This window comes from Aureobasidium namibiae (genome assembly GCF_000721765.1).
Source record: "Aureobasidium namibiae CBS 147.97 unplaced genomic scaffold scaffold_12, whole genome shotgun sequence".
Taxonomy (NCBI): Eukaryota; Fungi; Ascomycota; class Dothideomycetes; order Dothideales; family Saccotheciaceae; genus Aureobasidium; species Aureobasidium namibiae.
Genome location: NW_013581197.1, coordinates 825,677 through 853,436, shown reverse-complemented (window position 1 = coordinate 853,436; position 27,760 = coordinate 825,677). Strand labels below are relative to the sequence as shown.

The 27,760-nt window shown below is 51.4% G+C and overlaps 9 protein-coding genes across 9 annotated transcripts; 6 read left to right on the top strand and 3 right to left on the bottom strand.

Moving 5' to 3' along the window:
- Positions 1-3,796: 3,796 nt before the first annotated feature.
- Positions 3,797-5,356, top strand: M436DRAFT_50648 (uncharacterized protein; the record flags this gene model as incomplete). Its single annotated transcript, XM_013570428.1, has 1 exon — positions 3,797-5,356. One exon carries the CDS (start codon positions 3,797-3,799, stop codon positions 5,354-5,356), a length of 1,560 nt encoding a protein of 519 aa, XP_013425882.1.
- A 1,101-nt stretch (positions 5,357-6,457) lies between these two features.
- On the top strand, positions 6,458-9,277 carry M436DRAFT_50668 (uncharacterized protein; the record flags this gene model as incomplete). The annotated part of the gene is made up of 1 exon (XM_013570432.1): positions 6,458-9,277. One exon carries the CDS (start codon positions 6,458-6,460, stop codon positions 9,275-9,277), a length of 2,820 nt encoding a protein of 939 aa, XP_013425886.1.
- A 1,689-nt stretch (positions 9,278-10,966) lies between these two features.
- Positions 10,967-12,244, bottom strand: M436DRAFT_50639 (uncharacterized protein; the record flags this gene model as incomplete). The annotated part of the gene is made up of 1 exon (XM_013570426.1): positions 10,967-12,244. The coding sequence occupies one exon, from the start codon at positions 12,242-12,244 to the stop codon at positions 10,967-10,969; it is 1,278 nt and encodes a 425-aa protein (XP_013425880.1).
- Positions 12,245-13,605: 1,361 nt separating this feature from the next.
- On the top strand, positions 13,606-14,321 carry M436DRAFT_12451 (AhpC-TSA-domain-containing protein; the record flags this gene model as incomplete). The annotated part of the gene is made up of 2 exons (XM_013570294.1): positions 13,606-13,936; positions 14,026-14,321. Coding segments are annotated over 2 exons (627 nt in total), but the record flags the coding sequence as incomplete, so codon positions are not given.
- A 1,063-nt stretch (positions 14,322-15,384) lies between these two features.
- M436DRAFT_50344 (Rho GTPase activation protein) lies at positions 15,385-17,061 on the top strand (the record flags this gene model as incomplete). The annotated part of the gene is made up of 1 exon (XM_013570369.1): positions 15,385-17,061. A coding segment is annotated over one exon (1,677 nt), but the record flags the coding sequence as incomplete, so codon positions are not given.
- Positions 17,062-19,262: 2,201 nt separating this feature from the next.
- On the bottom strand, positions 19,263-19,877 carry M436DRAFT_50267 (uncharacterized protein; the record flags this gene model as incomplete). Its single annotated transcript, XM_013570357.1, has 1 exon — positions 19,263-19,877. One exon carries the CDS (start codon positions 19,875-19,877, stop codon positions 19,263-19,265), a length of 615 nt encoding a protein of 204 aa, XP_013425811.1.
- A 421-nt stretch (positions 19,878-20,298) lies between these two features.
- Positions 20,299-21,720, top strand: M436DRAFT_50417 (chorismate synthase; the record flags this gene model as incomplete). Its single annotated transcript, XM_013570386.1, has 3 exons — positions 20,299-20,333; positions 20,396-20,757; positions 20,819-21,720. 3 exons carry the CDS (start codon positions 20,299-20,301, stop codon positions 21,718-21,720), a joined length of 1,299 nt encoding a protein of 432 aa, XP_013425840.1.
- Positions 21,721-22,562: 842 nt separating this feature from the next.
- Positions 22,563-23,684, top strand: M436DRAFT_74269 (RTA1-domain-containing protein; the record flags this gene model as incomplete). Its single annotated transcript, XM_013570616.1, has 3 exons — positions 22,563-22,803; positions 22,872-23,442; positions 23,525-23,684. 3 exons carry the CDS (start codon positions 22,563-22,565, stop codon positions 23,682-23,684), a joined length of 972 nt encoding a protein of 323 aa, XP_013426070.1.
- Positions 23,685-24,037: 353 nt separating this feature from the next.
- On the bottom strand, positions 24,038-26,852 carry M436DRAFT_50179 (uncharacterized protein; the record flags this gene model as incomplete). The annotated part of the gene is made up of 6 exons (XM_013570344.1): positions 24,038-25,746; positions 25,803-25,984; positions 26,041-26,183; positions 26,271-26,560; positions 26,621-26,687; positions 26,742-26,852. Coding segments are annotated over 6 exons (2,502 nt in total), but the record flags the coding sequence as incomplete, so codon positions are not given.
- Positions 26,853-27,760: the final 908 nt, after the last annotated feature.

Below are 27,760 nucleotides of genomic sequence, written 5' to 3'. Positions count from 1 at the left end.
ATTGCAAGGTCTACCCGAGTCTGCCCTTGGTGGCATCGTCCGATGGTGGGACTGGAGGCGCCTGAGGCAGCCAACACTATTCTAGATCAGTTCGATTGTACGAGATGGCGTTCAACCCGTGAATAGCACAACAGAGTTTACTCAAGAACTATGGCACGACATGGATCAGACCCTTCGAAACGAGTAACGGATTTGCAAGTTGCAGGACAGGGCGGACGAGGAAGAGAAGAAGAATAAGGGCAAAGGGGCGCAGGTTGTTGGGGATGCGGCTTACGAGGATTGGTGCTACGGATCCTTTCCCTTCTTCGCCCAGCATCTCGGAACCGAGGGTCGATTAGATCTTTTGCTATCGAATCTCCATCTATAACCCGAAACCTTCTGCGTGTACAACGATACAATAGTCCCTTGCCGTTCAGAGGAAGTCACCTCGGTAAAGGTTTATGGACAGGGTTACCCCTTGCGGTGCTGTAACGCGAGACACGGCACGACAAGCCAAGCAAGCCTCCATATATTCATCCGCCTTTTATCCTGTTCAAATATGGCGTTCATGACACAGGGATGCATAATAACCCTTGGAGCGTTCGACGAGACTTTTGTCTCGATCGTCTTGCCGTGTTGGACGGGAAAAAGACAAGAAGAAGAAGCCTCCTCAGTCGCTGCGCCTGGTTTGCTTCGCTTAGCTTCCGCGTCGTCCTCTTGTTCAACCATTGTTTGATGAGGAAGGAGTTTATCAGTCAGCAATGATAGTGCAATAATCCTTTGGGCGTTTTTGAAAGTGTCCTCTACGTCAGGTTGTCCATTTACACCTTCTTTTTTCGGACGGAGATACCGAACCTTGCAAAGCAATAGTCTAGGTAAGTTATGCCGTCGTCGTGAAGTGGTGAAGAAGTGGAGGAGCTGAAGATGATCGACGGCTTTCACCCAGTTACGATCATTGAAGTTTGACAGCAATTCCCGAGGGTCAAGCGGAGGACAAACCGTCAACATCAACGATGTGCAAACGGTAGTGAAAGCTTCGAGGAACAGAGCAGATCACGTCAAACAGTAAAGTCCTGGCCGCGCAAGCAAGTAGGACGTAATCCATAATTACAAAAGCTGATGCGGGCCTCTGCCATGGCTTCTCTCCCAATCGGCTGTGTGCACTCATTGTGCTTGCTGCACTTGCATTCTCTGCTTTGCACTGCTAATCGACTGCAATCATCAAACACTCTTTCCATTTCATCATCACCCCAATGGATGTTCGATTTGAGTTGTTCACCTTCTGTCACTATGCATATGCTTTCTCTTAACCCAAGCCGCTTGTACCTGATGTACATTGTTCGCATATCCACCAGATCGGGTTCGACTGCCCTTTGGTGCAAAAACAGAGTTTTGGCCCTCAACGCAATCCGTTATGAATTCGTGGACGGTGGCTCGCGCCGGCGTAGAACCGAGGGTTGGCATCGCGTGAATTCAACCTTTTTGTCTTTGCACGATTCCGCTTTTTGCTCGCGGCTTCTCTGCTGGCGACGGGGAACTGCCGTGGCGGCGCCGCTGGACAGCGAGCGAGTGTCGGTCCATGAACATGCATCGTTAGCGCCAGTTGCCAACCACGTCGCTACATAACTGTCAAAAAGGACGGTTCGGCTGTGGACCCGCGGCTTGTCCACCTTTCTGCCGGTCGCAGTTCATGACTCGGGATGGGCCAAAGGGCTAAACGTAGAAGACGCTGCCCAAGCGAGAGACTTTGGCTTCATCACGTTGAGGTATCTGCTGGCTGGCTGGTTTCAGGCTTTCTACATGGGTCGATACAGTACTCTGCATGCTGTCGTCAGCAAAACTCAGTGCGTCTATCGGTGTTTCAACAATCTGGTCTGCTGGGGCGATGTTGGGCACCTGCCTCCCAGGTTGCTGGATCTCTTTGTCGTGAAAGTTCCTCGCTTCCCGTACCTGATCGGTACAGATGCATTGATTTCTATGGTTCGAGTGGGGTTGCCCGCAGGGTCGGCGTCCCCGCCGCATAGTAGCAAAATGGCCCACGCGACCATTGCGGTGTGCAGCCTGCCTTGACAAAGAACAAAGACCTGAGCTCTGAGGACTTTGACCGTTCAAACATGAAACATGAGGGCAAAAGGAACGAGGTCTCTCCCAAACCCCATTCTACAGGATGCCGTTGAGGCACAATGCAGCTAGAGCCGCTGTATCTGCAAGGACGAACAACCAAGAGCTGGGGTGGGTACACAAGAGCAGACGACAAGGGCAGAAAGGCGGGAGAAGGCACACTTGCAGCGGGAAGCTGTCCCGACCTGCGTTAAAGCCAGGTTGACTTTGCTTGGGGTGCCAAAGCGAAAAAAGAAGATTTGTCTACTTGCCGAAATGCTGCGTCTTGGGTGCAACGTGACTGGTTAGAAATCTTTCATTATTTTTTTTGAGCCGAGTTTTTGCCAAAGGGTTTGGTGTCTCTTTTTCTTGCCCTCGTCCACATGCTCCACCACGGCTGTCGGTGGGTTTGTAACGCCGTGACAAAACCTTTTGGCACACGAGGTTGAAGCGTGCATGCTTTTCGTCATTTGGCCCTAGCTCACATGTGGCCGTCGGTCTGGCCGTTTGTACCTGCGCGCGCTTAGGATTGGAGACGACGGACAAGTGACAGAATGCTTCGGACATGTCTGTCTGAGGTACAGCAGACAGGGGAAAGCAGGGAGACATGGGTCGAACAAGCAAAGACAGACCCTGCAGTGGAAGCTGTAGACAGGATAGAGGGACAAGCCCAAGGGTCTCTAAAGGGTCAAGACTGACAGAACAGACGACATGGTGCCAGCACCTGATCCATAGCACTTGAAGCGTGACCAGTGGTGGCCACAATTCCAAAGCGGCAGTTGTGGAAGGTCGTTGAGTGACGGGGCGTACAACAAGGTGTTCGTCAAGCCGAAGGATTTGACGGTTCTGGAGCGTCCAGGTTGTACGTGTGGCCGTTGGATGACAGGCAGCGGGCACACACGGCGCAAAAGTCAAGGGAGGACTGTCTTGTGTATCTCGTGCACCAGGTTCGCGCAGGTAGGAGCCTCGATGGCAATATGACTCGACAGGTGCCAGCATCGGCTACGGCTGCAGGTGGCTGGGTTGCTTGCAACAAGGGTGGTGGTTTTCCCGCTAGGCGCTCGTCTGGTCGAGGATGGAGAGGGGCCACATGTCTGCTCCGCGCCCACGGGCCTGAGCTCTCCGATGGCGACTACAGCGAAGGTTCAAGCATCAAAAATGCCATGGGACCCGCACGCTAGGGCCCAGTCTCTATTTTGCACCTCCGACTGACCTTTGATCGCCTGCTGCGTCTGTCTGTCTTGCCCACCTCTAGCTCGCTGTGCTGCTGCTGCGCTTGTCGCCGTTTTGCTCTGAGACATCTTTCTTCACGAACACCCTCCGCAACCTCTCTGCTCTCTCTCTCTCTTCACCCTCCCTCTGTTCCAGCAACCATTCTAGTAGGCGCGCCAAAGTGTCAGGTTTGACGTGCAGCCAACGGACGTCCGGCGTTTACTGTCTGCATCCACCCTCTGCTCGTGGCTGCTTGGCTCCTCTGCACCTTTTCTCTGGCCTCACCCCGGTTCCCATTCTAGGCATTCCAACCATCTCACACGACACACCATTATGCCATTTGCATCCGCTTTATAGTCAGGACGCCGTCGTCCTAGTTATCCGGCAGAGAATCATGCAACGCGCCAATATGCGACCATCTATGCTGCCGAAATTGATCGTCGCGCAAACGCCTTCAGCCGCAACGTTTGGCGAAATGCTCGACTCGCCATACTCCACCAACTCGATGCATTCCCGCAACTCATCAAACGCTTCTGACAACTACTCACCTCTAACCCAATCTTCTTCATTTCACGAACACGCACGCCACTCCAGCTCTAGCTCTTCATCTCTGGCCACGACTCCTCCAAAGCACGAACCTAGCATCGAATCACTGAACAACCGTGTCTCGAGGACAACTCTTCACGATCTCGTCGAGGACCCTCACGAGAGGGAGGACGGATTTGATCTCTGTGACTCCGCTTTTGAGTCCAACTGCAAATGTGGCCTCGAGCAAACTCATTCTAACCATGACATCTACCATCTGAGCGAAGCTGAATTGGATCCTCGTCTCTGTCAATCTGCATCCGCATTGGAACGACCCAGTCTGGACCTGGATTACTCTCTCGCAGATGGACCAAGCGAGTTCAACAGCGACAGCGAAACTCCTCTGAAGGTGGCCAAGACTAGGTCCAGAGCAAACTCTAGCGAGTCATCCGTTACTGGTCTGGCTTCTCGTGTGGGCAGCCGTTTGTCATCTTTCTCAAAGCGCCGTGATAGAACGCCAACCTCTCCTCCTACCATGGCTACTCGCCGACTCAGTACCAAGAGTGCTCCGGTCTCTCGCGTGCCGTCACGTGCTCCGTCTTTCCGTATGTCTGCTGTAGCCAGCCCAGTCCTTACCCCTCTTGATGTCGAAGCCGAGTCGACTCCAACACCAACTCCTGCCAATCTTGCTGTCGAAGCTACCAATCCTCTGGATATCCAGTTACCTCAAGCACATGAGCCAATTGATCGCAAGGCCCTGGCATCTACCCCTCTCCTTCCCATCCCTATCCCTGAGCATATTGATGAAGACGCAATTCAATCACCATTGCAGTCTCCAACTGTCATCGACAACGCTCAAGTAGCTCGCTTGTCCATGATCGGTCCATCGCTCTCCAGCCCAGTCCTACCTGAGATGGCCATGGTCGCACCTTCTCTCTCGGCGCATGCTTCTACCGCTTCACTGGGCGCAATACATTCTAGCCAAGTCATGTCTTCTCCGGACATCTCTTCAATGCACATTGTCAGTCCTCAAGACAAGTGGGCAACCAAACTTGGACATGCCAACTTTAGCGTTTTCCCAGAACCATATCTGCCAGAAACTTACAACATCCACGCTTGCCGCAAGCTCTTTGAGGACTGGGAATCGGCTCGCAGACAGTTCATGCATCAAGCAGCTCGTACGAGTGAACACTATGGACCAACTTCGCAGGTGTACAAGTACACGGAGAAGAAATGGGCCGAGATTGATGCGCAATGGAAGAGAAACCATGAACTGGTGGTTGCCAAAACAGCTGCAAATGGCGAGACACCAGTCTTCCAACCTCTGGCAGAGCCAGCACCTCTTACAGATCTGCCAGCTCTAGATGATCCCTTGAAATTCCCCAAACTTGAAGGTTCGGATATCGTCGGACCGATGGTCAAGTACGCAAAGATCAAGCAAAAGTCGTCTTCGAAGAAATCGGCATTCCTCAAGTTCTTCAACAGTGTGCGAACACCAGGTAACACACTAGGCCGCACACCGACTGGCCTCGGTCTGTGATGACAACAACAGCATCGCATGATCTATTCACATGTAACATATTCACCATACGTTTTTATCACGACTTTTACGACGCAACATGACGACGCCATTTGTTCTGCTTTTGAGTGCGTTCTTTCAGCGCCATGCCACTCCCTCTGTTCAGAAGGCGCGACGAGTTTCATTCGTCATCATGTGTGCAACATTTCACAGCAGGAGAAAAAAAGTTTCAAAGTTGGAGAAGAGGAGGGAGCATACTGAAGGATGCTGAAAGCAGAGTAGAGGATGTGAGAGATTCTTGGAGTCGTCAGAGCTGGCCAGCTTCTTGCTGCGGCCTTTCATGCAGCCATGTTATCACACCTGTGTGGTTCTGGCTGATGCATTTTCTTTTTTTACTTTATCAGTCACATGTGTGACGAACCGACGGCTATAGCCTAACTTTGAGATTTCTCGGATACAAGGACAAGCGCAGTCATTCTTGGAGGTAGTTTAGCTCATATGTAGCTCTCGCCAACCAGAATTCCAACAAGACTATAAGCACATATGATGTCGTTGAAGCTAGTGAAAATTGCAATGAATTGTCAATGTGGAGTGGATTCAAAAGGAGGTGCAAGATTGGTAAGAAGTGCAGAGAAGGTGTTGGAACAAGGACGCCGAGGGATTACGCATGCGGAAGCGGAGACAAGAACGGAAAGTGGGATGGAGGGCAAGACGCAATTGCCCGTAATAGCGGACGCATGACTGCTTTGCTGAAACATGATCTCTATCGTTCTTGCATGTCCTGCAGCCATTGCTAAACGCTACAAGTCACCAGAAGGTTTCTATTGATCACATGCAAAGGTCCAGCGGTTTCGTCGCACGTCATCAAGGGTGAAGGTCGTTTTGGGAAGAGTTAGCGGCCGCCCGAGGGGTCTATAATCGCCATCTTATCACGACATTCGTCGTCCTCTGTCTCTTGCCGACTCGAGAATGAGCCTGGTTCGCAACATGTCGCTTGACTCTGCCAACGTGGCTATGGAAAACATGTCCGACGACGATCAAATCAGCAGCGACCTGCCCGACTACAACGACCAGGCCATCATCGCCGACGAAGACGACATCGAAACCACCTCCATGGTAATCATGTCTGACGATGCCGGCCAAGTCTGCGCACCACCGGCTCGCATCGCCGCTCGTTTCTACCGCGACCCCAAGTCTCGCCAATACAAATCCTCGGCCGTTTCGTCCCGACGCAACTCGTTATCGTCAATACAATCACACACCTCGACCCGCTCGCTACGCCGCTCTTCGTCATGTCAGAGCAACTACATCGCACAACACCTACGCAGAGCATCCATCATCGAAGCCCGCAAAGCACGCCTCGCCGACCGTGCCGCCCATGCCGAAAAGGTCCGCCTACGAGCCGCCATGGCAAAGGCTGCTCCCAGAGGAGATGCCAGTGCTAGTGAGGAACGAGCACTAGCTGCTCAGATGGCTCGCGAAAATCACCTTGCCAAAGTCGCTGCTGCATGTGCCGAAGAGGTTCAGAGAGCAAAACAAAAGGCACAAGAGATCAAGACCAAGAAGCTCGAGGAAGAGAAACAGGCTCGCTTGGATATGGAGGAGAGAATGGCAGATGCAGACAGAAGGAGGGCTGAATACAAGCGGAATCTGACCTCTCGTAAATCGCGACGAGCTAGCGAGCTGGAGAAGAAACTCGATGATGTCTCCGAGGTGGACGACGACACGAGCTCAAAGCTGGATCAAGAGACGGCTGTCCTGAGGATACAACGAGCGTGGCGTGTGCGACAACGGAGATTGATTATACGGGCCTTCTCAGAATGCAATCTCAGCCTGAAAAGCATTCGCGAACGTTCTTTTGAAGAAGTAGGTGCTTTGCTCTCAGGGACACCCATAATTCAAGCCACCACTCGAGTCCTTCGTCTTCTCGCCCTACAAGATGTCGAGGACACTCCATCGCCTCAGCCTACCCGCACCTTCCTCAGCGCCTATCTTGTCATCGTCCATCCAGCAGCCGTATTCAGCCAGAATGGTGCTCAGGAGCAGCATCTCATGGCCACAGCTGGCGAGTTGGTCGAGTCTTTTGAATCCGCCATCTCTTTGCTTTCTCCTACAAATCACTTTGAGTTTCCTTCTTCTAGCCTTCAAGATCTGTCCCGGGTGTACACGACATATCTTTCTGCGTTCGATGCCTGGAGAGCCCAGGATTCGTCAGCTCTTGTCGAGACCATGGTTGCCTCGTTCGTCGAGCTTGATGCCATCTGGCAGACAGTCAAAGACGATACCCAGGGCGCGGTTGCCCAAGACTACCGTCAAGGTATTCGTGATAATCAGGTTATGCTTCTCAGCAAGATCCGAAAGCTGGCCGGCCCTGACCGTGCTGATATCCTTATCAAGAAAGCCATTGGTGAGAGCCGAAGGAGACGCGTTAAGAGGAGAACTCCTGCTGAAGTTCGTCCTCGTGCTGCTGCCGATGTTGAAGATTCCGTGACCGAGTCCTCAGAAGCTTTACCTGTTGTGACCGAGAACTTTGTACAAGAGTCAGCACAAAGCGATGCTGATTCACAAGACGACGTGAGGACGAACCTTGCTCGTTTGTTCTCGCCTATGCCGAGCAATCGTGTTTTGACTCACGAGCTCGCCATCGACAAAGATTTCCGCATCTCCCCGAATGCTCGTTCGGACATTCGGGATGTGATCAACCGCGAGCTTTGTGATGGCATGCGAGCCGGAGTTGAGCAAGGTATGGGTACTCCGTGGACAGTCGCTATGGCTCAAGAAATCAGAGCCAAGCTCGTACACATCGTGAAACCCGGCAACTCTATGCACAATTTCATTGTCGAAGCTCTGGATACGGATCTAATCTATCGACAATGCGAGCAAGGCATCTTCTCGTACGCCAGTTTCTTCTCTTTCATGGCTAATATCCTGCCCAAATTATGCGCACCTTTCCGCGATGCGCAAGTCAAGGCTCTGGCCGATGATCTCGAGTCAAGCGATGGCGAGGACATGGGTGCTATGATTGAGAAGCTCTTCCGCCTCTTGCACTTTATCGACTTGCTTTCGCTTGATTATTCCAACTTCTTGTTAATGAATGCGGCACCCGTCCTCATTCGAGAATCTGCTGGATACGAGTCACGCATGTTTGCAGCAGATATCGCCTCTGGAAAAATCACGCTGGCCTGTACAAGCCGCTGGTGGCGCAACGCGAGCGGAAACTTGTTGACCGAAGCCGACCGCAGGGATCCAGAGCAGGTTCGCAATCCTGCAGATAGACCTACAGCTCATCAGATATACACCCGCGCATTGGTCGATACTACCTTTGGGCAGGGTCCTCTAAGTGTTAACGACATGCCCGAGACTCTTGCCCTCGATGTGGAGCGTCTGTGCACCATTAAGCAGAAGGCTCTGCACATGACTACGATTGGCGCCATCTTGCTGGTGGCTAAGAACATGCTCAAACGAGACGTACGCAGTTCTTGGAAAGCCGAGGCTTCTCGTCTCTGGGATCTCCTCAGCAAGGATCCACCTTCCGAAACTACTTCGGAGGAGGACCTCGCAAACCTGTCCTCTGACGCCTTCAGCGTAGTCGAGAACGCACACAACCTCCCACCCTCCACCAAGACCGCATTGCAATCAGCAGTCTCTCGCGTCATCACCCAAGCCTCCACCCAACGCTTCACCGACCCCGTTGCCAAAGTTTTGGGGTCTAGACTCCGGAGCCATGTCTTCTCCCGCGTCGTGGCAAAGACTTCGGGTGAGCGGGTTCGAGCTGCAAGTGGTGCGTCTGAGGCATTGGCGACGGCTGGCTTGCCTGAGTTTGTCACGCATGTTGGTGAGATGGTCGAGTTGCTGAGGAAGGTAGCCGAGGTCGATTGGGCATCTCATGCAATTTGGTATGAGCAAATTGCTAGGGAGGTCAGTGGTGCCGGCGATGCTTGAGCTGGCCGAATACCTCCCGTCTTGTGAAGAGTCACCTTTCTTTCCTTGCTTTCTTTCGTCTGCAATATTTCTTTACAATCTCTGTCTTTTGCTTTTCTTGCTTCTTTGGACTTGAAGGGAATTGGAGGTCAACAGCACAATCCCTTCCAAGCTACTTTCATTCGGAGTGTATGAGGTGTGTACAAGAGCACAATGATGGCGTTGACTTGGGCGTGCTTTGAATCGACAACTCACGAAGATTGATACCACATGTTTCCATTCTATTTCTTTTCCAGTCTTTTTTTTTCCCCCTCATCGGTCAGTTGTAGTAATGAATACCAGTCTACGATATTGCTGTTTGCTTCTTCGACTCTTGATGTCTGTTTGCTATCATGTCACTTTTGCCTGAAAATCCCTAAGGTCGTTAGAATTCATGTATGTCTACCTTATTGCAGCGCCCCTGAATTCTTGGTTCTGTGTTTTTGGATCGCTGCAAGTAGAAAGCAGGGGGGTTGAAGCAAACGATTATTTCAACCCAATCTTTTTACGAAGAAAACCAAGTAATTATTGGGAAATTGGACAAAAGTCTGTTGTAGAAGCAAAGTTTCGACAGATGTGAGCGATATGTGTGAGCAATTTGATGTCGGAAGGGGGATGGAATGTGTCTAATAAGCGGAGAAAACAGAAACACAGGGGGTGTACAACAAGCGATAGGATTTGGTAAAGCATCGAAAACCCCCTCCTATACATACAAATGATGGAGAAGCGATTGGGATAGAAAGGGTAACCAATGCCAGTGATGCGGCAAGCAGCAAATAAAAGGAAAACGGTGCAGTCAGAAACAACAACAACAACAAACAAAAAAACATAAGAAGGAAGCAGCGATTGTAAATCTAAAAACCATGATGGAATGATGGTAGACGGAAGAGTGAACAATGTATACTAGAAAACAACAATGTAAGATTAAAAGGCAAAGCATGCAACCATTGGGCAAACAAACGATGGAAGATAGAAAGCAAACTTTGTACAAACACAGAAGCAACACCCTTGTGAAACAGGAGTTGACAAACTCAAAAACAGAAGAAGAAGGTGATCTAAAGATGCCACCACAGCTAGACAACGATAACAGAAACTGCTTACTTTCGTCTGAAACTGTAAAAGGAAATGTTCACATTGACGAGTCTATATGACTATGCGTATTCATGTCTTGCAAAGTATCATGTTGTCAAAAGTGGCTGGGTTTCCTTCCTAGTGTTATAGTAGTTATATTCCTTAATATGCATATAACTCACATTTGCATATATTACTTACTAAGCCAAATTAACCTTCTTTAGCATCTATAATCTAGCCCACGCTGGTATTTACTTTTTTGGAACTAGGGGCATTAAATGGAAGAGGTAAAAGCAAAGGTAAAAGAGTCAAAGAGGCTAAAGCATGAACGAAGTGACGAAGCTGAAGATGTGGCAAGTATGCGAAAGGTCAAGCGGAAGTGGTATAGAGTGAAGGTGTTTTATTCTGTAGGACCTTGCTTTTCTGAGAACGCAGGTCTGATGCGTATAATGCTTTTCCCTCTTCTTCCAATGCTTGTAAAAACATTACACGTAGCTTCTATGCTTGCTTCGAATGCGAAATCTGCTTTTTTCCCCCCCAAAAACGCCATGCTGATAAGGACAAATGCTTTTTACAATGAACACAACTCTTCCAAACGACCTATGAGTTGTCGCCGCAAGAGAAAGCGCTAGCACTGCCAGAGTTCTCCGAGATGTCAACGGCAGCACCCCAAACGCCCAAACCGCAAAGGGCGAGACCAATGAGTGCAATGGCAATATTGATGATGGTTAAAGTGATCTTCTTCCAGTTGGCAGTGAGCTGCTTCTTGTTCATCATAATCCACCAAGCAGCGGGCAAAATCATCGAGAACCAAGTGCAGAACAGAGCGCCAAGAAGACCAAGAAGTTGGCTGAAGACGGGAATGGCGTTTGCAATGACCCAAGCGACAACCCAGAGGATGATGGTGAGTCCGTACCAGCTGCCAAGCGAGCGGAAACTCTTCTCGTTCATGACGTTGGTCTTGCGCCAAATGCGGACGTATACATTCTTGGTGGCCACGTGTGCGTAAATGACTCCAGCGACGACAATAGTGGGGATGGCGATGCCGTAGGCGACTTTGCGGACGACGGGGCTGGCGGAGCCAATGGCGGGGGACTTGACATCAGTGCCGGCGAAACGGTAAATGACAACGGCAACGATGAGGTAAAGAGAGCAGGTGCTGATCTGTAGCATGGCCAAAGCCTTGGGGAAGTCTCTGGGTTTCTTCATCTCGGAGATGAAACCGAAGTAGGCGATGTTGGAGCAGAAAGAGACGAGGATGTTGGCAACGGCCACGACACCAGTGCGGAAAGAAGTCTGGCTCGAAGGGGTGACGGCATAAGCGTGAGCACCAGCGGGAGGGTCGACTCCGATGCCAATCATGGCGATGAAGATGGCGGTCGCGATTGACAAGCAAGAAGCGACTGACATGAGCGCAACATTCTTCATGGTTCGCGGGATACAGAGGATCATCGACACAACCATACCAACGACGGTGAAAACGATAGTGCAGGTGCCGTGATTGGTCAGAACGTTCATCATGATGGAGAATGTCAAGACGTGAGCGGACATGATGAAGACCAGGAGAATGATCTGAGCAGCCTCAGAAACCTCCTTTGCCCATCTTCCAAAGAAGAATAAACCGGCGTCAGCAAAGTTGTGCACGCCCATCGCGTGAATCTTGACTTGGTAGGTGACGTATCCAGTGTATGTTGTGAGAGCGCCAAAGAAGATGATCAGGATGACACCGGGGACGAAACCCATGCTGGCAACGACAGCAGGAAGGGAGAGGATACCCAACGAGATGGTCTCAGCAACAAGGAGGAAGCCAGCATTGAGCCACGTTAACGTCCTGTATTCGGTCTCGCCGTTGGCATCGTTTTCAAAAGGGTTGACCATCAGGCCCTCTCTCCTGCTGTCCAACGTCATAGTCTCATCTCCCTCGGGAATCGTGGCCTTCTCTTGAACAGGTCGCGGCGGCGGAGCTTGTTCCAAGTCTGTATTTGATGATGAGCTGACGCTGCCAGCGGTGTATCCGCCTCTTTTCTCTTCTTCCAATGCCATGGTGGCGATGAATCAGGGTTGGAGGCTTTGCGATGGAAGTCGGTCTTCAGGAAGACGATGAACCGAAGTGTCCCGGAACTGGTAGAGGGAGCGAGATTGATTGTAGGTGAAGAAAGTAAGGAAACAGGAAAGATGGTTAGAAGGCAGATGACGGAAGTATAAAAACTAGGTCAGCAGAGCTATGAGTCCGAATGAGCGAGACGTCAAGCAGCGATCTCGGAACGCATGGCCGACGTGTTTGTAAAAAGTCTCGTGCTCTGGACTCAAAGACACCGAAACATCGAGTTTCTATTACTTGAATATTATCAAAAAATTGCGGGTTAGTCAAGCGTTTGATGGAGAATATGGTCCAAGCTTCAGAGGCCATGCAAGTTGGACCACCAGAATGTCGAGGTTGGAAGGGGCTTAAGGGGCCAGAAGGAGATGAGAAACGCAGACGCAAGAGGTGGTTTTGCGTAGCCGACGAAAACAATAGAAAGGACCTACCTGGATAGACTTGCCTTTGTTGTTGTAAGTGTCAAAAAATTGGCATGGGCGTCGCGAGGTGGATCTCGAGTTTGTGACAGCCGAGTGGCAAGAGCGAACATCAAAAAAGCAGCGACGTCTAGGTAATAAATACCGAGCAGTATGATGCCATAGGTATTGCGAACTTCTCCAGCCATCAGGACTGATGCTGGTGAGAGGTCTTTTTGAAGAAAGCAGGCATCTTTATTCGAGTCATGACGATGTTTCGCGTCCCAGACTCGAGTTGGAGGCATTTCTAGCCAAGACGCCAAAGCAAAAGTGAAGTCCGATCTCGCGTCGCGGCAGTCAGAATTCGAAGGCGAGAAGAAACACCGGAGATTATTCCATGGCCTGAAGTTCTGCTCTGGAGTGCAGAAAAATGCCGGTCGGCGGTCGGAGTAAGTATTCGGAGTGTTCGAAGTGAGCAGTTCGGGGATTCGGTATGGAAGCCTCCTGCAAAAACCAAGGTCGGTCAACATTGCCGAAGGCGGGGTTTCGCGAAGCTCTCCAAAGCTGGCGCGTAAACTGCTTCAGAGCTCGTTCCTCGAGCTTCTCTTGAGCTTCTTGCTGACAAACAAGATTGCCAGCACTCTGTCGTTAGCACCGTTTAACGCGTAGACTCACTGATCGATCTCGTCGTCCGTCGCGGACCCATATCTCGTTTCCCCAATCGACTGCTCTCCGCGACCATGGTCGAACTTCGCAAGCGCAAGACTCCTCCTCCTGCTCCGGCGCCAGCACCAAAGAAGGAGCGCAAGACCAAGGCCGCCAAAGCGAACGGAAAGTCCGAGCCTGTTGCTGAACCAGCTGCGCCTGAGCCGAGTGCTGCACCCGTAGCCGCGCCTCAGCCGGAAACCAAGGCTGCCTCTGGAACACCCAAATCTGGGAATAAGATTGACTTTGAAGGCTTTGGTGGTGAAGTCGAGACCAATGACGGTCGTAAGGTTACGCTCAAGTCGCTGGTCGACGAGAGCAAGGAAGGCGTCGTGCTCTTCACATACCCCAAAGCGAGCACGCCTGGTTGTGAGTTACTTTGCTTTCGTCGAGACACTGTCTCTTCTCTGATTTGCTCTCTGCCTGAAGTCGCTAGTTGCTGACATGGTGACTCCAAGGCACAACCCAAGTTTGCCTTTTCAGAGACTCGTATGAACCATTGACAGAAGCCGGGCTCAGCATCTACGGCCTGAGCACCGATTCACCAAAGGCCAACACGACTTTCAAGGAAAAGCAGAAGCTCCCGTACCCTCTACTCTGTGACCCTTCAGCTTCGCTCATTGAAGCGATTGGATTGAAGAAGGCACCCAAGGGAACCACACGTGGAGTGTTCGTCGTCAAGAAGGATGGCGAGGTTCTGGCAGCTGAGCCTGGAGGACCAGCAGCAACTCTCGATGTGGTCAAAGGTGTTGTCTCCAAGATGGGCGGGTCCGGTGTCGGCGAGAAAGCAGAAGCCAGAGTGGTTGAAGCGGAGAAAGAGGAAAGCAAGAGCGCCGGCGAGACGGCTGCAAAGTTGTGATTATGAGATACGAGACATGGTGTGAATGAATACAAAGGTTGATAAGTTTTTGCAATGGCTGGACGAAAAGAATGAATTGACATGTGGAAGGCGTGATTTAGGGCGCGAGACGTCGAGAGGTAATCATCTTCTCGACGACGGCTCAGAGCCGGAGCAGGCGGGACGGCTTCCGTGTTCCAGACCTTTTACATTTGGTAATGGCAATTAACTGCAACCCTGATGGCCATCACAAATCATCGATGACATTCAAGTTCGGGTCTTGAGATGAGCAGATTCTTGCAAGATCAAAATGGGAAGATGTCTAACAAGCAAGGGATAGCGATAACTAGCAATCGATAACGCCCTCCCTCTCGTTCCCAGCAGAAGACGCCTACAGACAGACAAAGCTGAGCAACACGGCTGCTGAGATGTTAAAGAGTTTCCGGGACCCGAGCTATGTTCCGTAGACGAGGTTCATGACTTGTTCACAGTGTTGGCGAAGGCTTTATGCGGCATGAACAAAGAGCGTTGGTGGTTCGTTGGTGTTGATTTAACCATGAACCCCACCCACTGCGGGCTGGCACGGCATGGAGACCCTGAGTCTGTGTTTCTGTGTTGACGGGCCGCAAACAAAGAAAAGTCAAGTCATTCTTGTGATATCCAGTCGAATCGATTCAGCGTGGCCGTGGACCAGTCATCTCGGGACATGTCAGGGTGACACGCATGCCACTGACAAAGTGAGAATAACAGGCTACGACTTTGTTGACTCGGCGGGTGCGAGGCGCTGCGACTCGACACGCAAAGAGCTGCTTGCATACATACGTAACCAGCCCTGCACCCTGTCCATCACTCGACACTTGGATTCTCCTTGTTCTACTGCAAGCGTCTCTTGTTTCCCTCGATCATATACAAACATCTCTTTGCATTGAAAGAATCAAGTCGTCTCTGAACCAAGACAGGGCGGCCCGTCTGTTTCAGCATGAGGGCCTTTGCGCGAGGAGCGACTCGACTCCGAAGCACTTCGCTGAGTGCAGTCCCACCGCCGCGATTCTCTTCCGAATACATCAACGACTACGCCGACACTGCCGCCTCAATCCTCTATCGCTCGCCCTTGACTTCCGAATCCGGCCTACCCGTCTACATCCTCAATGCCGCCGCCTTCCCCGATGCCTTCCAAGTCGACTACGATGCCCTTCTACCCTACGTACTCGCCAGACTCCCAGGAGAGGAAGAGCTGATTGCAGGCGAAGAATATGAGATTGTCTTCTTCGCCGGTGGTCAAGCCGAGAGCGCCACGTCCGACAAGAAGACTGGCCCCGGCATGGGATGGTACCTGCAGGCATACCACGTCCTGAGCAGGGCAGTCCGCAAGAGACTGCAGAAACTCTATGTCGTCCACGAACGTAGCTGGGTGCGCGTCCTCATCGAGGTCTTTGGCACCATGGTCTCGCCAAAGTTCCGCAAGAAGATTGTCCACGTCTCCACCCTCACCTCTCTGGCTCTGCACATTCCCATCGAGAAGCTGCTCATCCCGCCGAGCGTCTACCTTCACGATCGCCGCCTCTCGCCCGACGTCCATTCGCCATACGTCAGTGGTCGCAGAGCTTTTGGCGCCAACGATCCCATGCCCCGCAACCTATACGGCCAGAGACGTCTGCCTCGTGTGCTGAGAGAAACAACCACTTTCTTGTGCCAAAGTGAAAACATAAAGACAGAAGGCATCTTCCGCATACCTCCTCAATCCATCTTTGTTGGCATTTTGAGGGAGGCCTATGACCGCGGTCAACAGTTCATCGTCTGGAAAGAGGGTGGAATCACTTACTCCCAGCCTGATCTGGACCACCACACTCTCAGACACATCCAGCAGACTGATGCTTATGGTGTCCACCTGGCCGCTGGCCTGATCAAGCTTTGGTATCGGGAACTGAAAACACCCATATTCCACGAGACCTGCTATGATGAGCTGAGATACAAGTTTGGAGACTCTCAGACCGACATTGAGTTGGATGATCTGGTCGAGATGCTATCTCCAACATCGAGCGCCTCATGTCTATCACAATCAGCAAGACTAATCCTAATACTTCATCTCTTCCCCCTGCTCTCTCTTGTTACAAGTCACCAGAAAATCAACAAGATGACGCCTGACAACCTAGCAATCTGCTTCTCCCCGGCTCTTGTATGCGGCTCGGATCAATTGGCTGATGCGAAGATGACTTCCATTGTTCGCCGTATACTAGAAGCTGCAGTCGAACACTGGCCACATGGCTTGAGAGACGCTTGTCAGACTGCTCCAGACTCCTTTGCTGCTGCACTACGACCACCACCGGCTGCTCAAGACTACGAGGACCCGCTGCAGGAGAACTACAGAGATACATCTTCACATGATTCTGGAGAGCGATTCCACAGAATCCATCTGCAGGACGATGAATCTGCTAGTCCACCTCTTCCACCTCGACCAATGGTGAAAATGAGGCAGCCTGAGGAGTCCAATTCGGCGTTTCCTGCGAGAACTGATAGTCTGGCTTCTCCCGTCAAACGCAAACCCGCACCAATAGGCGTCGCGCCACCACCTCATGCAACTTTCCCCAGCCGCTCCGTCTCACAGTCATACTCTAGCCAGTCGAGTACCTTGAATGACTTCACGGACGTCAGAAATGCATTGCCATATACCGAATCTCCTCCTAACGTCCCTAGCAAGCCTAGTCCACCTCAACCAGCACCTCCCGCCCAGAACGACCTCATGAAAGAATTGAGAAACTCACTAGCCACCGATATTGCAAAACGAAAACCGGTCTCATCCACCGCATCTCCGGGCTCGACAACAAGCAACGAAGCACCTTCTGTGCCACCTCACCGCTCTGTATCCGCACGAGTGCCCTCACCACCAAAACGCGACAACGACATCACTTTTGTCAAGCCCACCTGGGCAGCTTCTTCACGCGCACCCTCCCGCCAAGCTTCCATTTCCAATCCTGCTCCAGCTGCTCCTGCTCCTCCCACTTTTGCTAGAACGCCGTCGCCGGGACTGCTGAAGCGCATGGCATCTATTGAATCCGTGCACAAAACTTCTGGCACTGCTCACCAAGGAGAGTATGGTAGAAGTCTTCCTGTTGTTGAAAAGAGCGGATTGAGGAAGAGTTCGGTGGATGATCTTAAGCGGATCTACGAGGAGAGGGCTGGGCTCGCTAGAGCGGCTAGTGTGAGTAGTGTTGGTAGTGGAAGGAGGGCTTCCAATGCTTCGTTGAGTAGGAGGACGTCTAATGCTGCTGTGTGAGGGCTTCCCTCTTGTTCGATGCATACATTCCCCTTCGACGGATGGCTCCAATGCGGATTTGTTGCTCTCTCGGATCTCTTTACCCTTGGCTTTCTGGTTCCTGTTTTCGTCTCTTCTTTCGAGACGTGGTATGGGGTGTTTTTAGCTTTCGTGGTGTTTTTACTTGTATCAGATACCCAATTCTTTTGCTCTCGTATCTCGACGCCTACTGTAGCTTGTCGTCCATGTTTCCGCTACTCTCGGGATTGTCTTTCGTGATCCCTGATCACAATATTGGTTGTGATTGCACGCTTGAGAGTTGGAGACAGGGTGGCACATTGGACGATCGTCTGTCTTGCAATGATACACAGCAAATCATGAACGAAAGAGCTGTGAGACAGAGTATCACGTGATGGCTATTTCCCCAGTCGCAGTGGTTTAGTGATAAAATTGGGCAGAGCGAAGTCAACTTGCCTCTAGAGAACCTGTGGGACTTACGCAACAGTGTGATCGAGGTTGTTGCATTTCTAGTGACGTCTGCTCCAGACACTGTTGGCTCGAAGAAGAGACCCAGACTTTCTGAAATCGTGATCCTTGTCTGAGCTCGCTTTGTTGTGTGTCATTGAACAAGATCAAGGCAATCCAAGCCCGAAGAGTCCTTATGAATGGAGACTCAGTATCTGAGCGTGATTGCCAGATCTTGTACAAGGCAAGTCCTATATCCTCCACCAAGAAGCAAAAGAAACACCGTGGTCGGCGGAAGAAACTTTTCAGTTTGCTTTGGTTATTTTTCTGTCTTGCTTTCAGGACGGCTTTTCCGCTTTTTTTTTTTGACTCTTTCACTTTTTTTTTTTCTCTGTCTTTCATTTCTTTCTAGCTCTGCCCTTCAGATCATTTTTTTCTGTCTTTTTGGTCTTGCTGGGGATTGAACCCAAGACCTTTGGGGTGCGGTGATGATGACTTTGCCGGATTGGCACCAACTTGGTTGGTGGGAGGGAGGCGCCGGCATGGTATATATGGGTAGCTGGTGACATTGAAGTGACGACAAGGGAGAAGTGAAGTGAAGGTGTTTGGATGTGCCCCTGAATGTTTTGATATTGGCCCCATTGACAACACAAAGACGCATGTGATCTGATGGATGGCTGCGCTCTCCCTCTCTGCGCACACATGCCTTTCCTCAGCATGACAAGTGGGGACTCAGCAACGATCTCCCTTCGCGCGCGGAATAGCATGAGCATTTTCCGACCCTTCCACTTGGATCCCAGTCGTCTTACTCGCTCTTAATCTTCAGGTGGGCCCGTCGTCGCGCTTGAACAACTCTTCCACGGCAGAGGCCTTGCATCCGCAACGCCCTATCATCCGATTGTGGACACTCCATCACCCACCTCGTTCAGCCCGATCGCGGCTTTCGTCGGTCACTTGTGGTTGACTTTACGTTCATATGTGAGCGCGAGAGTTGTCTGCTGCCGGCTGTCTGCGGAATTCTGGGCAGTCGTGTTGACATGCGCGTTGGCAACATCGAGATGGAGGTTTAGGCTCAGAAGCAAAGATCCATCGAAGACAGCGACTACGAGAGAGCAGATACCATCACAGGTGGGAACCAATCAGTCACCAGCATCTACATTGTCAAGCAAAGCAGCACAGCTGGTGACATGAACTGCAATCACGGTACCAATAGTTGCTGCACCTCTTGGAATCGCATGGCCCCACAAGGCTTTACCTCTTGCACCTTCCAGAGCGGCGACAACAGTACTACCCGTAGCACCAGCAGTAGCCCCCATCAGCCAGCACTTCCAGAATGGCTTTGGTGGCAGAATGTCGCTGAAGGTAGTGCTTAAGAAGGTAAAGGTGCCAAAGCAAAGAAAGAGACGCAATGTCTGAGCACCTAGAGCGGCCGCAGCAGGCAGCTTCCTCGACTGAACCAGAGAGTGTAGGAGAACCTCGTTAAAGCCCCCTGCTGCACCTCCTAGCCCACCGGTCAACGACACAGGGAGGTGGAATGGTGCCAGAAGGTGGCGAGTTTGATCAAAGGTCCAGAATCTAACACCAGCACGGAGTACCGGGGGAGTGGCGGTCATGAGAGAGGGGACCTTGGGTAGAAAAGCCATTGGAAGACTGGCAAAGCCTGCGAGACAGCCAGTGGAGAAGAAACAGAGTTGACGTGTAGGAGACGGAAGGTTCAGGGACTCAACTCGGACGTGCTCTGGTGACGAGGCCATGTCCGAGGTTCTATATTGACGAGGTGTGGTCAACGAATCTGCAAACAAAGGCTAAGGCGGTAGATCAGATGGTTCAAGAAATCGAAGCGAATCAATACATGGCATGAGGCTTCAGACAGATGCGTGAAAGAACGACGAGCGTTAAATCAGTGGACGGGAATATGCGATCTGGGAGCCAACATGGCAGAAGCAGGCGACTTTGAATATTCGATGGTCGATGTTTGATGAAGTGGATACTGTGACGTTGGAGGAGGGAAAGAGCGATGCGGGAGACAAGTCGCGGACAAGCGCCGATCGCGGGCTGGACTTTTTCGAGGCATGAGCAACAACGAATGACGAGCCATTGCCCGTTGACCATTCGCTCTTGCCTTGTCGCTTTGCTTTCCTGAACTGTTGATATTCTCTCTCGCAAACACACATCATGTCGACATTCGGATCGCATTTCAGAGTCACAACGTACGCGACCCCCCGTCATGTCATACTTCTCCGACCCCTCCAACTAACCCATTTCTACACAGCTATGGCGAGTCGCACTGCCTCAGTGTCGGATGCATCGTCGACGGAGTGCCGCCAGGCATGGAGCTCACAGAGGCCGACATCCAGCCTCAGATGACCAGACGCAGACCGGGACAGAGCGCCATCACCACACCGCGCAATGAGAAAGACAAGGTCGAGATCCAGTCGGGCACCGAGTTTGGCGTCACCCTGGGCACCCCCATTGGCATGCGCGTCATGAACGAGAACCAGAGACCCAAGGACTACGGCAACAGCACCATGGACTTGTACCCTCGCCCCAGTCACGCCGACTGGACCTACCTGGAGAAGTATGGTGTCAAGGCCAGCAGTGGAGGTGGCAGAAGCAGTGCTCGCGAGACCATCGGTCCGTCCTACTCACTCTCTTTTCACTGTATACCCAAGAGCAACCTGCTGACAATACCCAGGCCGTGTCGCTGCCGGCGCCATCGCCGAAAAGTACCTCACCCTCGCCCACGGCATCGAGATTGTTGCCTTTACCTCTTCGGTCGGCCACGAGCAGCTCTACCCTGCCACCGCAGACCACCCCACCCCTTCGACCAACCCCGAGTTCCTCAAGCTGATTGACGAGATCACCCGTGAGAAGGTCGACGAATTCCTTCCCGTCCGTTGCCCCGAAGAAGCTGCCAACGACCGCATGGCCGACTTGATCGCAAAGTACAAGGAAAAGGAGGACAGCATCGGTGGTAACGTCACTTGCGTTATCCGTAACGTACCTTCTGGTCTGGGCGAGCCCTGCTTCGACAAGATGGAGGCCAAGCTGGCCCACGCCATGTTGAGCATTCCTGCCACAAAAGGCTTCGAGATTGGCTCTGGTTTCGGCGGTACAAGAGTTCCTGGAAGCATTCACAACGACCCCTTCATTGTTGCTCCTGCTCCCAAGGGCTCAGCTGCCGCTTCGGGTGCTGCTAAGGCCGGTATCCCTCGTCCTCGTCTGACCACAAAGACCAACAACTCTGGCGGTATCCAGGGCGGCATCACCAACGGTGCTCACATCTACTTCACTGTCGGCTTCAAGCCCGCTGCCACCATTGGCCAGTCGCAGGCAACCGCCACCTACAACGAGACCGAGGGCACTCTCGAGGCAAAGGGCCGTCACGACCCCTGCGTTGTTCCCCGTGCCATTCCCATTGTTGAGGCCATGGCTGCTCTTGTCATCATGGACGCTCTCATGGCCCAGAACGCCCGCCAGGCCACCCGTTCGCTGCTTCCTCCTCTGCCCAACGTCATTTCGGTACAAGCCGCTCGTAAAGCCGATGAGCAAGCAAGAGAAGAGCAGCAGACCATCAATGTCGAGACCAAGAACTAGATTTGATCTTCGACGGCGATTTTGACGCAAAATATGTGGTGTACGGCGTACTGACAATATTAGAAGAGATGATGGTGCTACGACAAAAAGGAAGGCTTATGCTATTTTGATTGAATTCTTGTATAACCTCAATATATCCCGATCCCGCGCTCATCTCTGTTCCCCTATATCTACACAATGATATTGTACAGCAATGTTTAATGTCTAGAGCCGACCAGTCGCTAGGTATGCCGAATTAATGCTAGTTCCGGCTTCTCAATCAGCTCGGCAAGAATCAGCCGCAAGTTTCAGCCTTACGACGACTTTATCTATTAGCGCTTCGTCTGCGGGTCTCGCTCATCTCGTTTACAGCGACTACGCAGTCGCAACCAGCTGTCAGTCAGTGCAATGTCCGGCTCTCTTGTGATCTCGGCCCTCGATAGGCAGCCTTCGGGGCTCGGAAAGTGTAGGAAAGAAGATGATGACCATCAGGTGCAACATGGGGAAATGCCATGTCCTGCCCTGACCATACCGCGTATATCGTTCCGCCTGCGCGGCATAGTGTGCTTTGATCTGCCGTTGTGCTCTCCTCGAACATAGGCGTAAGTAATATAGACAATAGGTAACCCTTGCACATGGTCTCTCTTTGACTTTTGGAAGGTTTCGACACTAGCTGTACTGAGGTCGAAGAAAAGATCTATAGGTGTATGCTTTTCGATTGCGCCAACCACCACTATCTGGTACCTATCAACTCTTCTTGGAACGGCATTTTCTGTCATCCTCAGCGACCACGACTGTATACAATCGACTCTCCTGACCCTGCCTTCCACCAAAGGCCCCCAAAAGGCTTCCAACCGCCTACAATGTCACACCTGCCAGGACTTCTCATCCGAGAAGCCACCACCCGACCATCACAATGCACAAAAGACACATGTCCAGCCTCCTACTCCATATATGGCTACGCACCAAATCTAGGCGCGAACGCCTTTTTCGTCGCTCTTTTCGCCATCAGTTGTCTGCTCTTTTGCTACCAAGCACGCTTATACCGTAAATGGCTTGGATTCTCCATCGCGATGGTACTAGGAACGGCTTTGGAGAGCATAGGTGAGTTTATTATGCCTGCTACTCTCGAAGCGAAAGAAAGAGTGGAACACAACTGACGACGGCAACAGGCTACGCGAGCAGACTCATCCTCTCCAACGATCCATTTTCCCCCACTGGCTTCAAACTCAACATCGTCCTCCTAACCTTCGCACCTGCTTTCCTCACCGCAGGCATCTACCTGCTACTCAAACAAATAACACTTTCCCTCCAACCTCGTCTCTCGCCCCTAAAACCCTCCTTCTACACCCCCATCTTCGTCTCCTGCGATATCCTAGCCATCATCCTCCAAGGCGCCGGCGGCGCCCTCTCAGCCGCAGCAGCGAACGGCACAAACAAAAAGTTACTCGACCTAGGCGTTGATGTAATGATAGCAGGACTCAGCAGCCAAGTAATCACTCTGTTCATCTTTGCCATCCTCGCGGCGATATTCTTTGTAAGGTGTGCTGGAAACAAAGATAAATTCACACCTGCGGCCGGACATTTGTGGCAAGCATCAAGTTTCCACACGTTTGTGGGAGCTGCGGTTGTGGCATTCACGCTTGTTTTTATAAGATGTGCTTATCGTATCGCTGAACTCAAGGATGGTTGGGGTTCGCCTATCATGAGAAGGGAAGCAGAGTTTGTGGTGTTGGATTCTGTGTGAGTCGTTTCCTTCTTTATCTCTCCCGCCTCCTATTCTGTTGATTGGAAGCCCTTTTGCTGATTCGAGATGATACTTTAGTATGGTTTCTGTGGCTGCGGTGTTGCTCAATGTTTTTCATCCCGGTAGATGCTTTAAGCAGAATCTTAAAGATACAGCGGTGGATTTGTCGACGATTGATCACAAGGAAGGGGATGAAGAGGTCGTTGATGTGTACATGCAGTCAAAAGCATATGCCTGAGACCATTAAGGATCAATCTTTTTACTCTAGAAGGGTCTGGGAGAAGCCGGCTTGACACAAGGTTCTGCTTGAATTTTGGTAAACGTATAGGAGCATAGCGAGGAGTTTCTGGAGTCAAGATGCTGTCTGGTCAAGGATGGTGGACGTGTTTGGGAAAAAAGAAACTAGTTTTATACATATATAGAAAATGACACATTGTATGTACTTGCTCTTCGCTGTGTTTCGTAAAGGACGTTGATGTATCCTCAAATCATAGCCCAATTTGCGCCACTTGAAAGCAAAAAAAAACATCAAAGCTACTGTACATATTGCAACCCATGTAGTTCTTCGAGATCGTTCTAGATGAGAAGAGATCATCCCGGTCCGCCATTCGAAGACAAGAAAAAGTCCAGATCGCTCGGACCCCCATGACCAGTCTGTTCATTCTCAGCCAACTGCTCTAACAGACTCATGAACGGATCTTTGTCTCCTTCTGTATTCACACTGCCATTCGCAGAAAGCCCTCCTGGTGTCTGCTGGTCGAACATAGCATTGGAGTGCGTATTCTGTCCCGGAATACTGAACAAATTGTCGAACTGCGCTGGATATCTAAGATCTGGATCCATTGGAAGGGAAAGATGTGATTGCCAGGGTGAGAAGGAGAACGATGGCGAAAGCGGATTCTGAGTAAATGTCTGGTTTTCTTCTGCCGCTGTGGTGTGAGGTGGGAGAGCAGTGGCGATTGGTGAAGTCAAGGGGTTTGTAAACTCTGGAGATAGAGGGTTGAGGGCTGGGTCGTGAATCACAGCTGGTAGGTCTGGAGGGCTCTTGGCATCGTTTGTGCGGCGGCGCTTGCGACTCGCTGTAGAGACATGAAGATCATTGTTTAAATTAGCGGACGATTTGCTCGTTGCCGTGGTGGAAGAAGAAATGGAAGGTCCGTTTTGAGGCTGTGATGTCCACTGCCAGCCATTGCTGTTGTTGTTGCTGTTGTTGTTGTTGCTGTTGTTGAACCCATTGTAGGCTGGTAGGCTCTCATGCAGTGCTTCCACAGTAACATCGGTGAAGGTTGTGTGTGCCCCGTCAATGCATTGTCCAGGGTATCGATCGAAGAAGTCCTCCATCTGGAAAACGGGTGAGAATCGCATGGGATTGCTTGCTAGCGACTTCACAAGCTGAGAATGGCATCCGTAAACTGTCTGCAGAGTTTCTCTCTGATGTTGCACTCCAGCCCAGATGATGCGCATATCCGACAGCTGGGACATCTCTTTCGACAGGAATTCGGCACTTCGGGTGAAGACATCCCCTTCTCGGCTGGGATAATGTGCGCCATGGACATGAATGGTACCGGCAGTGCAGAGACAGTATCCGACATAAGCTGGCCAGTCAGTTATGGACGAATGCTTGCCAATCTCAGTCAGCTCTGAGATGGCGTTCGCGTGCAAGAAGCAGAGGTTTGTCGCTTCAATCTGCCAAGATTGATGTTGTCCGGTGCCAGAGAGCTCGGTCAAGTCGATAGGTAAGAAAGGTCGGTAAATCAAACAATGAATGAGATGGTATACCAGCTTACTCAAGACCAGTGTTTGGCTCTCAGTCTGTCCGAACAATGCTTCAATCGACATAAACGCGTCTTGTGCTCCCGAAGCCCAAGTGTCGAGGTCTTGTCGGATCTTGGACAAATTTGACTGGGCATGCCAGGGGAAGTGTGAGTCGCCTTTCACGCCGCCTGCGGCCAGATAGCGATTTGTGATGCCCAGTATCCGCGAGATCTCGATCAACATGGATCCTCCGCTTTGATGCAGTCTTCCCGGTCCTGCAGACATGGGTAGGTTGATTCCGTTAGAGAAGAAATTGCCTTCGTATGGTATGGAGGTAGAATCAGATTGCCAGCCAGGCAGCCGCAAGAAGATAGCTTCGTCGGCGATTAGAGACGGTCGCTTGGATCCGGAGGCAAGGAAGCGGTCCATGATGTAGCATGTCCAGAATAGTTTGCGACGGCCCTCTCGTTCGTTCGGCGAAATGCGAAGACCAGCAGGTAACTCTCGGTGCAAGTTGAGTGCGTATGCCATACTTATGGCACTGGCTTTGGGAGTGGTCAGCAAGTCGTGGTCTTGTCAAGATGTCAAGGCGGGTACTGACTAAGAAGCATGTATGACTTTTTGCCCTTGCCGGCCTGGAAGAAGGCGTTTGAAAGCAATAGCAGAACTTGTACATTCTCAATGGTAGGGTCATCGATGTCTAACAAATTCCGTGCCCGCACTGCACATTCTTCGCTGTGACGGACTGCAGCATTGTGACCACCAAGATGTTGCGGTGCAAATCTACGCGCTGTTAGATGAAGTGTTCCGAGCAGATACCAAGAGAAGCTCAAACGCACCGAGCAGTAACGGCGTGGATGGCATTGATGACGGTCGGAGGCAACTGTCCAGTCTGCCATCTCTGGCGGGTCGCAGCTTCATCGAGAATGTAATATGGCTTGCTGTGTATTCGTGTAAAATATGCATCGAGTAAAGTGTTGTTCTGGAGAGCGGATGGCGCTTGTTGGCTAATTCAGACTCTCAGCATGGGTTCACTTCAAGAGGCAGTCACAACAAGTGCTCACCGCACGAATTGGTCTGGGAAGCCTATGCTTGGATGGCGCTGTGGCGGTTGCGGTCGTTGTTGCTGTATTTGCGGTGCTTCGACAGGTCGCGGGGCAAGAGCATCTGGTGGAGAAGGGGCTTTCTTCGTTGGCTTCTTGTCCGCTGCATCCCTGACGCTTTCTGCGACTATCGCTTCTGGTGTGCCTTCATCTGGGTCTTTCCCTTCGTCTTTCAACCTCTTTTCCAATCCATTGACGCGTTTCAACAAGGCTTCGAGCACGTCGGTCTTGGGACCTCTCTTCTTGGGAACCGCGTCTATACATCGAAACGAGTCAGTCTGGTCGATCTTCATATGTGACATGTTTGGCTCCATACCATAGACGCAGTCGCAATTAAAGACTTGGCAGGCTTCACAAGACGGTCGCAGCCGATTGCACTTGATCTTTGCCGAGTCTGAGTCTTTTGTACGTACGTGACTTGATCATCTCAAACACACCTTTCTCTTGCGACAACTCTTGCAGTTCATGGCTTCCTTGGGTTCATTGCTGGCCCGCCGCACCGGTAGACGGTCTATACCAATCTGTGGCCGAGACATGGCCAACGACACAATGACGACCGGCTCAGCTCCAGCGAGATGTCGATCGAATGTTCCTCATGCCAGCACTCTTGCGAGTAACGTGTGGTGGAGGTATGAGGTGTGGGGTGGCAGTGAGAGGTGAGCACTCGGGCTGTCGCTTTGCGCCGGGCAGGGTGCAGACGATTACGGATGTAGGAATAGGTAGGTGGGTGGATGACTCGGTATGAGAACAAGGCGCTTTACTGGCGCTGTGACTCCCGGATCTCGAGCTTCAACTTCTAGCCCCAGGGTCACGCCCCGTGGTCGCGGAGGCCATGTTCAAGAGCGGGGAACGGTGCATGAAGACGGTGCCGCCCTTCAGAAGCCCTACATGATGATATATTGCCAACACGATCATCCACGAGGCCAATCTCGCGTCTTGTTACTGCTTCTACCCCAGACACATTTCTTCCATCACCTTTGTGCACCCTACAACCTCTTCCCATTTGCTCCGTCGTGTATGATGACAAGAGATCCCCAGACTCGGCTCGAATCTTGTTCAGAAACTCGCTCTTCGAGCAGCCGAGATGACCGACTCCGCACACGAGCTTCGGGTCCACTTGTTCCAACATCCAGCCCTAACACCGACCTCGGTTAATTTGTTGCTTTGGGTCCAGCGTCTCAATCTACAGCGCCATCGTTGCTGCCGCCCTTGCTATGTGCACATGATCATTCGAATTTTCCAAAGGGTGACATGCAAGGAAGAGCATGCTGTCAGCCTGCGTCGAATCATAGCAAACCGATCATGGAATATGGAGTCATAAATCTCATCGCTAACAATCTCTTCCGAAATGGCTATTGTCGATTATGTAAACAGTATCCAGCGTGGAGCGAGAACATCTCGTTCTGCATCTGAGTCAACATGGAAGGGTAGAAAGCAAAAGAAACAAAGAAATGAC